Here is a 14413-nt window from a genome sequence, read left to right as displayed (position 1 = left end):
CAATAACAAGCTTACAAGGAGAGACAATAACAAGCAAAATCCAAGTACATAAGTTAACAGGTGGAAATGAATTGGTCATGTTGTGCATGGTCACGCACAGCTTTAGTCAGTACGAATAACAATGAGGCCAGGAGAACAAATGATTAACAAAAAGTAAAGAGTGGTAACCCCATTCACAAGGTACACAACCTCAAGTCCAATATACCTTTTATAATTTACCTGTGTGCCAGCTGAATCCGTAGCATAAGCAGAATTGACTTTAAGTCGTGTACCTTGCGAATGGAGAAAGTTACCACTCTCCAGTTTACTCAGTTTGGTCTTCATGTGTACAGCAGATCGTTGCCGAAAAAAAAAATTAAGAGCACAAGAAAGATAGGAGGATAAAGAAAAATGAAGTGAAGAACCAGACATGGGCAGTTATGAGCTATTTATAGGAAATGGTAACAATTGTCATGGCAGGTTTCTGTTTCATTTTAGTGATTTAAAGGTCTGCATTTGAACATGGGTCGGATGGATCCATGTCACTGAATTATACAGGTTCTTAGTGTGACAGTGATCCCGCTTGTCACATTCTTGTGTATATATGTACGTGATTTGTTTTCAAATGCAAAGTGTATGTGTGAGCACATGCGCATGACAGCACATCCACACACACACACACACGTCAACATGTGAACATCGTAGAGAAGACACATTTAAAAAATGTACTTGAGCAAAAGAAAAACGCTAAAGAAAACACTTTGACAAAATTCTTTGTGAAAGAATACTCATAAAAAGGGTGTATTTGTATATTTTTATTTGAGCAACACACTCTGAAGAGCCATTTGGATCAAAGTAAAGACAACTGGACAAAAATGCTGGCAAATGTTTTGTGGGTTTGTTTGTTTGTTTTCTAAAACGCCATGGAATCCAGTAAGCTTTGAATATTTAAATATTCCAGTCAAAGGAAGAACACCTTTAAAGCAGACTGTTAAAAAATGGACGCATGGTCCGCTGTTCAGTTCATTCTGGAGGATCATAGAATGTCTTTACAGAACAAAAGAAAATACCCTGAAAAAGCTTAAAGACAGAACGGAGATAACATTATGTAAAAAACAATATTAATCTGACAAACTGACAAGTGTAGGCATGAAGGGCAGGGGAGTGGGGTGAGAGCCTTTGTGTCTGCGTTTGTGTATTTGTTTGTGTATGCACACGCGTTTGTTTACAACTGTCATCCTAAAGTTAACCAACCATATCACAACATTTAGACTCGTTCAGCAAACAAACCTAAATTTAAACGATAGCTGCAGAATTTTCAGTAAGAAAGCTGCACATTCTTACACCCATTTTGGTGCAGCTTTGAAAACTGGCAGTTCATTGAGCAAAGAGGACTAAAACTGTATGGATTTCGTACTTTAATCATATCTTGCATGTAACTGTAGAGACTGTGCAGCAAACACAAGCATTTTAGGAAAACGCATCACATCTTTTGGGAAAATGATAAATTCTTATCCTATTTTCCTCTCATGAGAATACACTTATGAAAGTCAATATAATTATGTCTCTGGCATCTACTTCCTCAAGGGAAAAAACAACAACCTCTATAATTCCACCATACCAGATGCACAATACAAAACCTTTCATGTTCATTTTCAGAACACGTCCCCTCTTTCTCCTTCCCCGTTGTCCTCCACAGACGTGACTGAGGACGTGGAGGCAATGATCTGACGCGGTGTCCCGTAGGCCATCATGCCGGACTGGGAAGCCACCCGATTCGTCCCGTATTGCAGACCGATCACAGCCTGGCCCGCTGTTTTGTTGGCCTGGCGGGCTGGGGTCTTGCTGTTCAGGATGGGGATGCGGCTGGCAGTCTGGGTGGAGACGGATGGAGAGGTGGGCGTGGAGACGGTTGGAGAGGCGGGGGTGGAGGCGTCATTGGCGCCGGGGTTGTAGTCGCCGTCGCTGCTGGTGGAGACAGAGATCTGGCGCTGCGTGCCGTACGCCGTCATGCCTGCTTGAGAAGCGACCTGTGTGGGACAAGACAGAGCCTGTTCTTTGATCACCCGTTTGTCTTCTCTAGTTCCAAGCAGTTCCTTCCTCCTTTGTGATTGCACAGCACTGTTTCAAGTGGTAGCATGCTGACTGCAACAGCACAGAATGAGAGCAGAATGGCAACACGCCATGAGAAGACATTATGCACCTGTGTTGGGCAGGAACCCCAAATCCACCGGTTCTAATGATGATGGACTGCACAAACTGTATATACAGTTTGCAGATTGTTACCTGCAAAAAGAACTCAACTGGAGTAGAAAGATAAAAGACTGACATTTGAAATCACATTGTCAAAGCTATTGTGTATGCTTTTGAGAATTTACATGCATGAGGTGAGACAAGATTACAGATTAATTGAATGCAAGATCAGCATGACCTATTCTCTAAAATTGATACATTAAGAGATATCGACCTTCATCCATGGTACTACTGCTGCTACCGACAGCCACAGCTCCTACTCACACACTCCACATCTACTTACGTCAGTGTATGCACCCTCGTTCTCCACCTTGCTTGCCTTGCAGGAAAAGATTCAATGAAATCTGAGTGTGATAATCAACTAAATTACGCGAAAAATGCAGCCAGCATCTCAGAAGAAACTGATACATTGTGTATAGCTCCTTAACACGGCTTATTACAGAGATGACATGTGTTTCAACTGCAGCGTTTATAGCATGTAAACTTCCCATTTCTTGGGTCAGAGCATATCAAAACTACAGTGTAATCCTCGCTTGAAAACTGTCACTTCAGCGCCCTCTCTGCCCCACCCTTCACCACCCGGTTGGACCCATGCTTGTGACTTCGACATCATCATCTGTTTCACCCTTCACCACCTGACACACCTGGTTCGACCCAAACATTGAACTCTGATGCACTCTCTGCCCCATCTTTTTCCATCCACACACCTGGTTCGAGCCATTCTTGGTAACTTCAACCTCATCTCTGTTTCACACTTCACGACCTACACACTTGGTTGAACCCATACTTATAACTTTGACGCCCTCTTTGCCCCACCCTTCCCTTCCCCACCCACACACTTGATTGGACCCATACTTGTGACTTAGACGCACGCTCTGCCCGATCTTTCTCCACTAGTAATGTTATTACAGGGACTGCCATTTCTGGAGCACTTTAGACTTTGACCCCTAAAATACATTGATAATTTTGTCCGACCAGAAACAGCCCTCTTAACGATATTTCTACTCAATGGGAGGGCGCCACATCAGAATCAAGGTTTGAGTGTGAGTGCTAGCTAATGTGAGCATCAGTTCGTGTCTAACTCGTCTGGGCGTCGGTCGCGACCAAGAAACAGCACTCTGAACACCACTGTTCACTCACCTGGTTGGACCCGTACTGCAGTCCGATGACGCTGTGTGAGGTCCTGTCCACCTCAGAGGCGGCAGTGGCGCCGGACAGGATCTGTCGCGGCAGGCCGTAGGGCGTCATGTGGGCCTGGGACGGGGTGTCGGTGGGCACGCTGTGCTGGCGGCTCACGGTGCGTCGGGCCAGCTGCAGCTGCTCCTCGCTGAAGTGCCGCTCGTTGCGTGAGGCGATCTTCACCCCCAGCTTGGGCCCCGTGTAGCCGTTCTGCTGGGCCTGGGGGGAGAGGGGGCGGGGGGTACAGGTAAGGGAGGTGGGTTAGTGTGTCAGCTAACAGCAAATTTAAAAATTAAAAAAATAATAAATAAAAAGTCATGTTTATTTAAACTTGTAGGGAGTGGGCAGACAGTTCTAATTCTTAAGTCGTTTACGTGGACATTGAGGGATAAACTTGTCAGGAGTTGGCAGACAAGTTTAATTCTCAAAGTCCTTATCGTTTAAACTTGGACATAGAGGGAATCTGGTCAGAAAAAAAATCGTTTAAAGGTTCAGGTTCAGGTACTGAATGGAGGAGGGGCGGAGTGGGAAGTGGGCAGACATCAAATTCCAGGTACCTACACGCAGTTAGGGGGGTGGGAGATGGAGTGGAAAGTGATCAGACAGTAAAATCAAGGTACAGGTGTAAGGAGGAGAGATGGGGTGCAAAGCGAGCAGACAGCTGATTCAATATACAGTCAGCAAGACTCAGCTGAGGGAAGGGGGGCGGGGGGACAAACAAATCGCAATTAATTCAGCTATACAGAATAAACCATAGCCTGTAACTGACACAGCAGAAACTGTTTGTCATTCTTCTTGGAAGACAGAACGAGGGAGAGAAGAGGAGGGCAGGTAGAGACAGGGGAGAAACGGGGAATCCAAACACTAAGAGACAGCGAGAGAGGCGTAGGCTGACACAGAAACAGAGAGACAGAAAAAAAAGATTAAACAAACATGACCTACCAATTGACAAAACTTATTAAACACGCAGCGAGGGAAAAGAAAACACAGGGAATCAACTCACCAATGAACCCAGAGCATAAATACAGTTGATAACCTGCAAACCAATAGAATCCATGATTAAGCATTATTCTTCTACATGAATAAATCAATACGACAACAACAACAACAACAACGAGGAACAGAGAATGCAAGAAATACATTTCTCGATGCAGCCAGACAAACTTCAAACTAATTAACTGTTTAGGAATTGCTTAACGAAAGAAAGGTCACATACGTACTGAAATACACATACATATATGGTACACACAAAGTGTACGTGAAAGCGTGTGTGATTTTTGTGCACGTGTGTGTGTGTGTGTGTGTGTGTGTGTGTGTGTGTGTGCGCGCGCGCTTGCCAGTGTGTGCGTGCGACGTTCGTGTGTGTGTTTTCAGAGGAGGTTGCCAATATATCGCCTATGATTCTATAGGCCCATAATGTACAAGTGAATATTCTTTTAATTTTAGCAGTAGTTGTAGTAGCTGTAGTATCATTTATCTGTTATTTACATGTAGGGCCTACGTAGAAAGTAAATGTTAAGTTGCTTGTCCCGTTGTATAGGGTAGGTATGGGTAATTGCGAACAGCGTGTAATTGCGAACGATTCGTATACCGCCCCTCTTCGAAGCGTTCTTAACGGTTGCATTTCATATCTAACGTCTGTTTCGACCTTTTTCTAATACCTTAATGAATACCCATTTCATAGAACCAGTCAAACGTCAGCTATTTCTGCCTATTTCCGCGCTATTTCTTCTCATCGCGCACCACTGCCGATCACGGTTACAAACTTACTCTCAAAATCTAAAATCAAGGTAAGTTGTAGGACTTGAACTTTGACACAGTATAGAATAGTTGATTTGATCGGATATGTTGAATGCGCATGACCAGTGCTGGGAGAATTTAAGAAAGCATATTAGTGACAGATCAGAACGTCAGTTTTGATATGGCTCTGCAAAACAGATCATAGGATATTTTGACGTGAGTATGTTTGCGAACACTGCTGCACACTGAGTTACTGAACACTCTCAAAAGGGTGTGTTTGTGTGGGGTGTGGGTGTTTAAATGTCTGTTTGTGTGTTTGTGTGCATGTGTGATCAAAACCAACAATACAACAGTCTGGTGCGATGTTCCAATTATGTCTGATGAGTTAAAGACCTGCTCCTGTTTTTATTGTCTACATGTACCCAAAGCCATCGTTCGCAATTGGACTTGCCCGTTCGCATTTAACCTCAGGCACCCCTGCCACTTCAAACGTCGACACAACGTTGAAAAGAATGAGCAGACGAACCTTTCCTGGTGCAACCAGTTGGGAGAAAGCCTTCAAAAACAAAAGAACTACGTCTGACTATCGCACGACATGTTATCTTTACAGTACACACGTTGAGCTGGTCGCTTCGACTGGACCGTTCGCAATTACCCATACCTACATTGTACAGGTGGCAGACAAACTGGACAGTTGCCATTTTCAAATATTGATTGACTGATTTTACCCTCTTTTTTTTCTTTTTCTTTTTTTTCTTTTTTTTTTTTTTAGCAATCTGTAAGAGGCATGTAGAAATCGTGGGAATGAAAGAAAAAAAAAGAAGAGATAAGAAAAGATAGAAATGGACAGAAAGGAAGAAAATAAAGAGAGAAACTGGGATGGAAAAAATATGGGTGAAAAGAAGATGGAAAGAAAGAAGAGACAGAAATGGAAACGATATTTAAATGAATGATCTTCACCGTGTAAACGGCGCGCGCTTCGTACAGCTCTTTGACATGGAAGGTATCAATGGTCTGCATTCCATACTCGACACACGCTTTAAGAAACAGCTCTGCGTTCTCCATCTGAAGCAAACAACATTGTGTCCAAGCCATGACAGACGACGGTGGTAAAACCCAGTCGCATTCAACAGGCACCAGCAGATTAAACTGAATGGAATATGCAAAGTCCAACCCATACGGAATGGAACTATACAAATTACAACCGATCTAGTGTACAATTGTACAGAAGCAGCCTCCCTTCGTACAAATTACAACTCCAGATGTATGGTCGCAAAATTTAAAGAACTTCTATAGCCTGTTGAGACTAAACAGATCATCCAACATCTTTTATGACATTTAATACCTAACAACTGAGAAACAGAAGAACCTAATATCAGACTCAGACATCAAATTTAATCTATATGATGTGATGAAAACTTAAATATCGTAACATAAACCTGCTGGGTAATGTTAATATTGAAACACATCATCAAGAACAAGAAATAAAAGTGTGTAAAACTGATACTATCGCACGCTGACAGACTGTCGATACTGGTATAATTTTCCAATGTAGGTACACCTGATGCAGCTGTGTTACTTAAAAAAAAAAGATGCCTTCATAGCCTATTCTTTGAACGTATACCTATGTGCGTCCGTGCTACATCATATATTGTTTATTCATTTGATCTCACTGAAAATGTACATGTATTCTCTTTTATTTTGTAGCCTAGATATATGAACTGAATCCTCATCATCGTATTTGTGTTCAACAAAACATTACTCCAAGAATAACTCCGAATCATGCATCCTTGTATTTTTGTCCATTTCGTCCTTTTTATTGTTTACTCTTGTGTCGGTAAAATGTCAAGTGTATGCATGAATGAACTGATTAAATAATAGATTTTTCAAAGGGGTAATAAGCCGATTCCTGATGTCCTGGTTACAACTATAATCATCATCTTAGCAACCGCAGATTTAATGTCAACCGCCACCACAGCAATCGCTTTCTGCTACTTCCCATGAGTTCTTCATGAGCACACGAACATCTTACCTGCTGGAATGCGGAAGGGGTTTTGTGGTATTTTTTGATGGCCCCCGGTTTGATGTGATTCATCACTCTTTGGATAACATGAAAACAAACCAACACAACGTTAGTCATTTAAAACAAACAAGTAGTAGTAATCTCTGAGAGGGGAAGGGGGGGGGGCGGCGTTAAGAAGCGCCACAACAAAAATATTTTCATAGGGATTTTTTTCTAGAGATATATATATATATATATATATATATATATATATATATAAGAAGCACCACAACTGATGATATTATTTTCATGGGAAAATATATCACATCTATTCGAGAAAAGAAAACTGACAAAAGTAACAAAAAACAAAAAAAAGTATATATATAAAAAAAAAAAAAAAAAAAGAAAATCCGACACTGTTCCCTCCGTGTAAGTAAACGATGCAGGTTGTTACGCTTAGTAATTCAAACAGAATGCCCTCGGTGTTTCAATTAAACAGAATAGAAGGCACAGAATTCGGCCACTTAGCATTTAGCAATGTAGCTGCTGATGAATAAGATATATCCGTTAATGATGCAACTATACATCCTGTCTCCGTCATAGGACCTGTCCGTCCTACTGATTAAAGACAAAACGTAGCCTACATATTTCATTTTATTCCTTTTTTTTATTTTCAAGCACCCAGTTCAATAAAGCGATAACCTTGTTTGTTCAGTGTGATAGCCTAAGTAAACTGACCACCCAGTTCAATGCAGAATTTTTTTTTTTTTTTTTTTTTTTTTTAAATCCATGAAAGAAATGTCTGGCGCTAGAAGTAAAGGAACCAGACTTGGTTTCTTTCGGTGAAGAAAGGATCGATTCCATTCACACCTGCAACAAGAAGGTGACAGTGCAGTCTTCATCAAGATAGATCTGAATCATCGTGGTCAGTAACAAAAAAAGAGTATTACAACAACAACAAAAAACAACAAAAAAAGGCAGCAGGCGGGACATGGTCAGATGAAGACAACCCAGCCCAAATTCATTCCAAAACCACGTAAACGTGTGTGTGTGTTTGCGTGCGCGCGCGTGTGTGTATGTGTGTGTTTGCGTGCGTGCGTGCGTGCGTGCACAGTTCACAGTCTGACTTACTCACACAAAGCCGTGCCATCTTTGAGGAGCTCTGCCACGTCCACTTCAGTGCGGACAGAGCCCACGTCCGTTTGTCCCAGCCTGCGTCCGTTCACTGATTCGATCCACCTCAAGGCCGCCACTGCTGCCTCAAGGTCAAACTTCTCCCGTGCCTGTGCCAAGTGTTTGGTATGATTATAGTTCTTAGCGGTAGTAGTAGTAGAAGAAGAAGTAGTAGCAGTAGTAGTGTTAGTAGTAGTAGTATAAGTAGTACTGAGTAGTAGTAGAAGTAGTAGTTGTAGTAATCGTTGTTGAAGCAGCAACAGCAGTTAATCAAGACAGCCCCGGCGATTAGTAAGAAAACAGCAAATAGTGGTGCTGTAAAAATTAGAACCCACATCGAACATTAGTGTTCGTCGGCTGCCATGCATGCACTTGGGCAATGTATTTAGTGAATAATCAATGTTGATGACAAACCAAGATTTACACCTATTTAGTGAATTATGATCAATGTATTTTGCATTATTCTTTTTGTCACAACAGATTTTTCCGTGTGAAATTCGGGCTGCTCTCCCCAAGGAGAGCGCGTCGCTACACTGACAGCGCCAATCATTTTTTCTTTCTTTTTTTTCTTCCTTTTTTTTCTACCTGCAATCTTATTTGTTTTCCTACCGAAGTGAATTTTTCTACAGAAATTTGCCAGGGACAACCCTTTTGTTGCCGCGGGTTCTTTTACGTGCGCTAAATGCATGCTGTACACGGGACCTCGGTTTATTGTCTCATCCGAATGACTAGCGTCCACTGAGACCACCACTCAACGTCTAGTGGAGGGGGAGAAAATACTGGCGACTGCCAGTGTGATTCGAACCAGTGCGCTCAGATTCTCTCGCTTCTTAGGCGAACGCATTACCTCTAGGCCAACACTCCACTTGCCACGTTGATGACAACATGCCACGAATTTATTTTCAGAAACTAGGTCTAAACACCACTTGGATGATTCAAAACAGGGCGAACTCAAGAGTAATCACGGCCTCAAGCAACTTCAAGTGTTCCACCCGACAGAATTAATCACATCTTAAATACATTCATCCATAAAAATTATGTCTATAATTCGACCGCATGGTGAATATCTACACTGCATTCACTAAATAACCAGCCTTTCACGACCCATACTAAATTATCATCTCATGAAAGAAAAAAACTAAGGGTTCGAATCTTGGTGGTTATTTTTTGTATGTTTTGTTTGTTTTTAAAAGAGCAGTGTATTTACCACCTTTCTTTGGTTTGTTATTGATTTTCTGTAAATGTTTAACATGTTCGTTTCTCTGTATGATTGTATGATGGTCAGTCGTGTCCGACAATGACCATCAGAACAGCAGAGGAGACAACTGCTGTCCCAACTATCTGGGCGAGAATTTGATTATAGTGGAGAGTGTTTTGCCCAAGTTACATCCCCACTCTCTCGGCCAAGAGGGTTTTAGGACAGTCGGCGTTGGGATCGTTTCCAAAGGCCAACTCGCCCCCAAGGCTGCCACACTAAGAGCCAGTGCAATCTTACTCCTAGTTTGAGAGTCAAAGTCTTTCAGAAAAGACTAAGCTGTAAATGACATCCCATTGTTATGAAGAAACCATTGATCATACAGTTCTCACTTTGCTGTTGACCCATCTGTAAGCTTTATCCATCTGTGATATCAGCTGAGCGTTGGGCACAACCTAGACACAATGACAACACTCACTTGCTACCGACTATACAATGTGTTACTCAAAACCCCAGACATGACACTGCACTACCCCATCGCGCATCAAGAACGCAAGATCCAACGTCCACCATGCTTGGAGAATAAAACAAATATCAACAAATTGACAAAAATAGGAAGAACGCAAGGTCCAATTTCCATTCTTTGAAAACACACACCTGCGTGCATTTCAACAGAAGAAGAAGAAAATAAGAAAAGAAAAAATCATCTAATTTCTCTCAAAGAGAGAGACGGGGCTGGGCCGAGGACAACGAATGACCGGCGATTTGTGTGTGTGTGTGTGTGTGTGTTCGCGCGCGTGTGTTTGAGTGTGTGAAATAAACACATTGGGCTTGTTTTCATGCTGTACTCACATAAGAGAAAACACTACGCAAAAAGTATGCCATTACCGAGAAACTGACATAATTAGGAATGGTTTCCAGACCCACTTTCATCTGATTTTCGAAGAGATTCCCCGGTTTTGGGTGTTGTTGTTGTTGTTGTTTTAATAGCGAGAACAGCGTGCGCATGGCGCAGTGTGCGTCTCCACTTCCTGTATTTTCTCGATCACCGGAAGCCAAAAATTTCGTCGTGGAAATCGCTGTCCTGACGAAAGGATTCTGAACAATTTGGGTGACTATTTTTTCAAGTTAACAAGTTATATTCGGTTTTATGAATACACCCATTGTTTGCATTAGTCTTCTATGTTTACTTTGAGCGTGTTTCTTGTCACATCGATCTCTGCCCTTACATATTCGAGCTGTATCGATCAGTCAATACTGTATCCATTTATAAACTATGCCGAAAAGTTGTCCGATCTAAGGCAGTGCATACTCAAAAAAGCGAGTCAGTTACAGTGGTGGGCTGTTCATGATGGCCTATTCCTCGCCGGCTCTCCAAGCGACGAAAGGTCCACCACGAAAGTAAAGCAGGTCTGCAAACCCTCCTTAATATTACACACATGTATCCGGGTGCGCGCGCGGCACCCACCCACACACACACACACACACACACACACACACACACACACACTGAATGGATGACAGACAGACAGGTCGACAGAGACAGGCCCGGAGTCGGCGCTGGAAAACAACACATTAATTTATACACTCGACCAACTCTCGGATGGAGAAAGGGTGAAGTTCGGACAAACGCACCTATCTCGCTCTGACAAACAGTGTATGGCTGGCCACTGGCACCAAAGGCACCGAATACAATACAGACTGTGTGTCGTATCCGTTGGTGATGCTGATAACGTTATTGCTGAGTGGGGGTTCTGATAAAGCTTTCTGTAAGTCTCAGTCATGCCGCATTATCAACCTGGCACGGGTTTCATCTTGAAAAATAAAACTGAACAGCAAAGAAAGAATCAAAAGAAAAGAAGGAAAAGGAGAAAGAAGGGAATGAATGAAGGAAGGAAAGAAAGAAAGACGGGCGCAATAGCCGAGTGGTTAAAGCGTTGGACTGTCAATCTGAGGGTTCCGAGTTCGAATCACGGTGACGGCGCCTGGTGGGTAAAGGGTGGAGATTTTTACGATCTCCCAGGTCAACATATGTGCAGACCTGCTAGTGCCTGAACCCCCTTCGTGTGTATATGCAAGCAGAAGATCAAATACGCACGTTAAAGATCCTGTAATCCATGTCAGCGTTCGGTGGGTTATGGAAACAAGAACATACCCAGCATGCACACACCCCGAAAAACGTAGTATGGCTGCCTACATGGCGGGGTAAAAACGGTCATACACGTAAAAGCCCGCTCGTATGCATACGAGTGAACGTGGGAGTTGCAGCCCACGAACGCAGAAGAAGAAGAAGAAAGAAAAGGAAGACTCGTAAGAACCAGTATGCCAAGAATTGATATGTTTTCACGGCAACCTGTTCGTTCAAGTTGTTGGCCAGGCCAGATATCCATACACTGCATTATTTAAGCGATTCTTGTTTGGGGAAACTGACAGTAAGAAAGAAAGAAAGAGAAGGAATGAAGAAAGAATGAGAAGAAAAGACAAGACAGAAAAGAAAGAACGAAAAAAAACAAAAACAACAACAACACAACAACAAGAGGTACGCTGCTTGCTAAATTTTTCAACATGTCAGTCAAAACATTGTTTCATGATTCGAGAAAAGACATCATGAAAACCTGCGGCTGACCCGTCTGTCCCAAACAACGTGCGCCAGTGTGTGTGTGTGTGTGTGTGTGTGTAAACCGGTGTAGTGCGCGCGTGCGCATGCGCATGTGTAGAAGAAGTGTACACGGAGGTAGAAGTCAGTAGCGGATCGAGTAGGCCCTGATAGTGGTCAGTTCACGTGTAGCCGCACTTAATTTAACATGATTTGGGCGGGGAAAAGACAAAACACATAAATATTCCAAAGGAATCATCAGAATGAACACGGTGTGTGTGTGTGTCACTCTGTGTGTGCGTGTGTGTGTGTGTGTGTGTGAGTGAGTGCGCGCTCGTGTACTAGTGTGTGTGTGTGTGTGTCACTGAGTGTGTGCCAGTGTGTGTGTGTGTGTGTGTGTGTGTGTGTGTGTGTGCCGTTGCGTGTTTGTGCGTGTCTCAGTGTGTGTGTGTGTGCACGCGCACGCGTAAGTCAGTGTCTAGTGTGTGTGTGTGTGTCAGTGGGTGTGTATGCCCCGCGCGCGCGCATGTGTGTGTATGTGTATCAGTGTGTCTTCAGCAAAGAGCCTGTAGTCCGTATAGTAGGTAAAGGCTCTGTGTGTGGTTTGCGTGTCTAAAGCTCAGCCGTGGAAATATGACACGCGTATATCATCAACACATCGACGGCCGGTTCAGTCGTTTTGACGTACGGTCTCTGCCCTGGAAAGAAGAGGGTAGTATCGGAGATCTTTTCTAATCTCCGGTAGTATCACAAACGTCCGATTTTCAGAATGGCTTCCGTTCAGTTTACCTGTCAGTGCGAGATAAACAGACAACAAGCTGGATTCACGCAGAGATATAAACCCCCAGGAGACTTATGCCACATGCACCGCCGCGACGGACAGTCGGTGTACAGGCACTGACAGTATTGAGGTTTACAAATCACATTAACACATAATGGGATACTTAATGCACCCCGGCCAAAAATGATTATGAACAGGGCTTATGACGGATCTTATCCGTTCTAATCACATTAACACATAATGGGATACTTAATGCACCCCGGCCAAAAATGATTATGAACAGGGCTCATGACGGATCTTATCCGTTCTTCCATTCTTACTATATTGTTAAAAATATCTGGGTATACGGGCTGGGCGTATCGGCTGCCGTCATTTCAGTTATGCCAAGAACGTCAGTGTGTTCACGGCGCAACCCGTTGGGTCAAGTTGTAGGCATCAGTTCTAGCACTAGTTGTGTCGGTGATTCTTGTTTGGCGGGGAAACTGAAATCAAAATGATGTAGGCTTATCTAGCCCGTGCGACAAGAACGATGCTGAAAAGTATGATTTACTCGTTACTACAGTAAACTTGATTCAGAACAATCTTTGTGGGGAAAAAAAACAAAAACAAGAACGCACATCGGCACGCTCGCCGGCGCGCGCGCATACACACACACACACACACACACACACACACACACACAGTGCTAAAGTCACCAGTTACTTGTAAATTCAATATAGGACTATCGTTGTGAGAATGCCCCCCACCCCGGCCCGGCCGCCCCGGCTATACTAACAAGCAATACATCGCACACGCATATTGGCATACGCACGCACGCACGGCGGGCACGCACGGAAGCATGCATAGACAGACAGATAGACACACACACACACACACACACACACACACACACACACACACACACACACACAAACACACACACTGACGCACACACACTCAGTGACACACACATGCATATCATATATATATATATATACTGTATATATATACATATATACATACTAGTGTATACTAATAAGATAATAAGAACTATCAATAACGCAGCGTTTTGATTAAAAAGAGATGAAGCTGATAACGAATCAATGATTTTTAGCAACACCGTGATAAATAAAGATTCTCACCTTTTGTCGACAGGTCTGATGAAGCCCAAAATTACGACCTTGGTTGGCCATACTGAATCAAAATAACCTATCCGTTACTTCAGTTTCAGGAATGTATCAACCACCTCGAGATGTACTGAGGCCTATATGTCGTTCCTGAAATGTATGACCCGGGAAAATAACACTTACTTGAACTCGATTTTCACCTGATTTTGTTTTGCTTGCACAAGTAAGGCGGTAAACGCTATCGCTGCTTGTAGGCAGTAATAGTGAGCTCGTCTGAGTTAGTATTTGTGTCAAATTGTGCCGGCTGGCAGCAAACTGAAGTCGGTAGGCCTACCCGAAAAGTCAATCCGTCACCCCTATCAGCCCGTGTGACTGAAGTTCCTGCCACAGTGTTGGGGCGGTCGAAGGA

The 14413-nt window shown here is 43.1% G+C and overlaps 1 protein-coding gene across 2 annotated transcripts; it reads right to left on the bottom strand.

Moving 5' to 3' along the window:
• Positions 1-802: 802 nt before the first annotated feature.
• On the bottom strand, positions 803-14413 carry LOC143294833 (myophilin-like). 2 transcript variants are annotated; one of them, XM_076606338.1, is made up of 7 exons: positions 14020-14413; positions 8285-8436; positions 7184-7250; positions 6112-6216; positions 4415-4447; positions 3373-3630; positions 803-2009 (listed from the first exon to the last, which is right to left on the bottom strand). In XM_076606338.1, the coding sequence occupies exons 1-7, from the start codon at positions 14068-14070 to the stop codon at positions 1635-1637; spliced, it is 1041 nt and encodes a 346-aa protein (XP_076462453.1). In that variant the 5' UTR covers positions 14071-14413; the 3' UTR covers positions 803-1634. The 2 variants fall into 2 exon arrangements, with proteins under 2 accessions (XP_076462453.1, XP_076462454.1); XM_076606339.1 differs by lacking the exon at positions 14020-14413 and having other exon boundaries at positions 8289-8425.

Source organism: Babylonia areolata, chromosome 20, assembly GCF_041734735.1.
Source record: "Babylonia areolata isolate BAREFJ2019XMU chromosome 20, ASM4173473v1, whole genome shotgun sequence".
Lineage (NCBI taxonomy): Eukaryota > Metazoa > Mollusca > Gastropoda > Neogastropoda > Buccinidae > Babylonia > Babylonia areolata.
This window is presented reverse-complemented; position numbering and strand designations above follow the sequence as displayed.

Excerpts from the sequence above, each read along its gene's own strand:
- LOC143294833 (XM_076606338.1), bottom strand. The coding sequence starts at position 14,070 with ATGGCCAACCAAGGTCGTAATTTTGGGCTTCATCAGACCTGTCGACAA. Across the intron at positions 3,631-4,414 it reads TTTATGCTCTGGGTTCATTG|GCCCAGCAGAACGGCTACAC; the intron begins GTGAGTTGATTC and ends CTCTCCCCCCAG. Across the intron at positions 2,010-3,372 it reads TGCAGTACGGGTCCAACCAG|GTCGCTTCTCAAGCAGGCAT; the intron begins GTGAGTGAACAG and ends TGTCCCACACAG.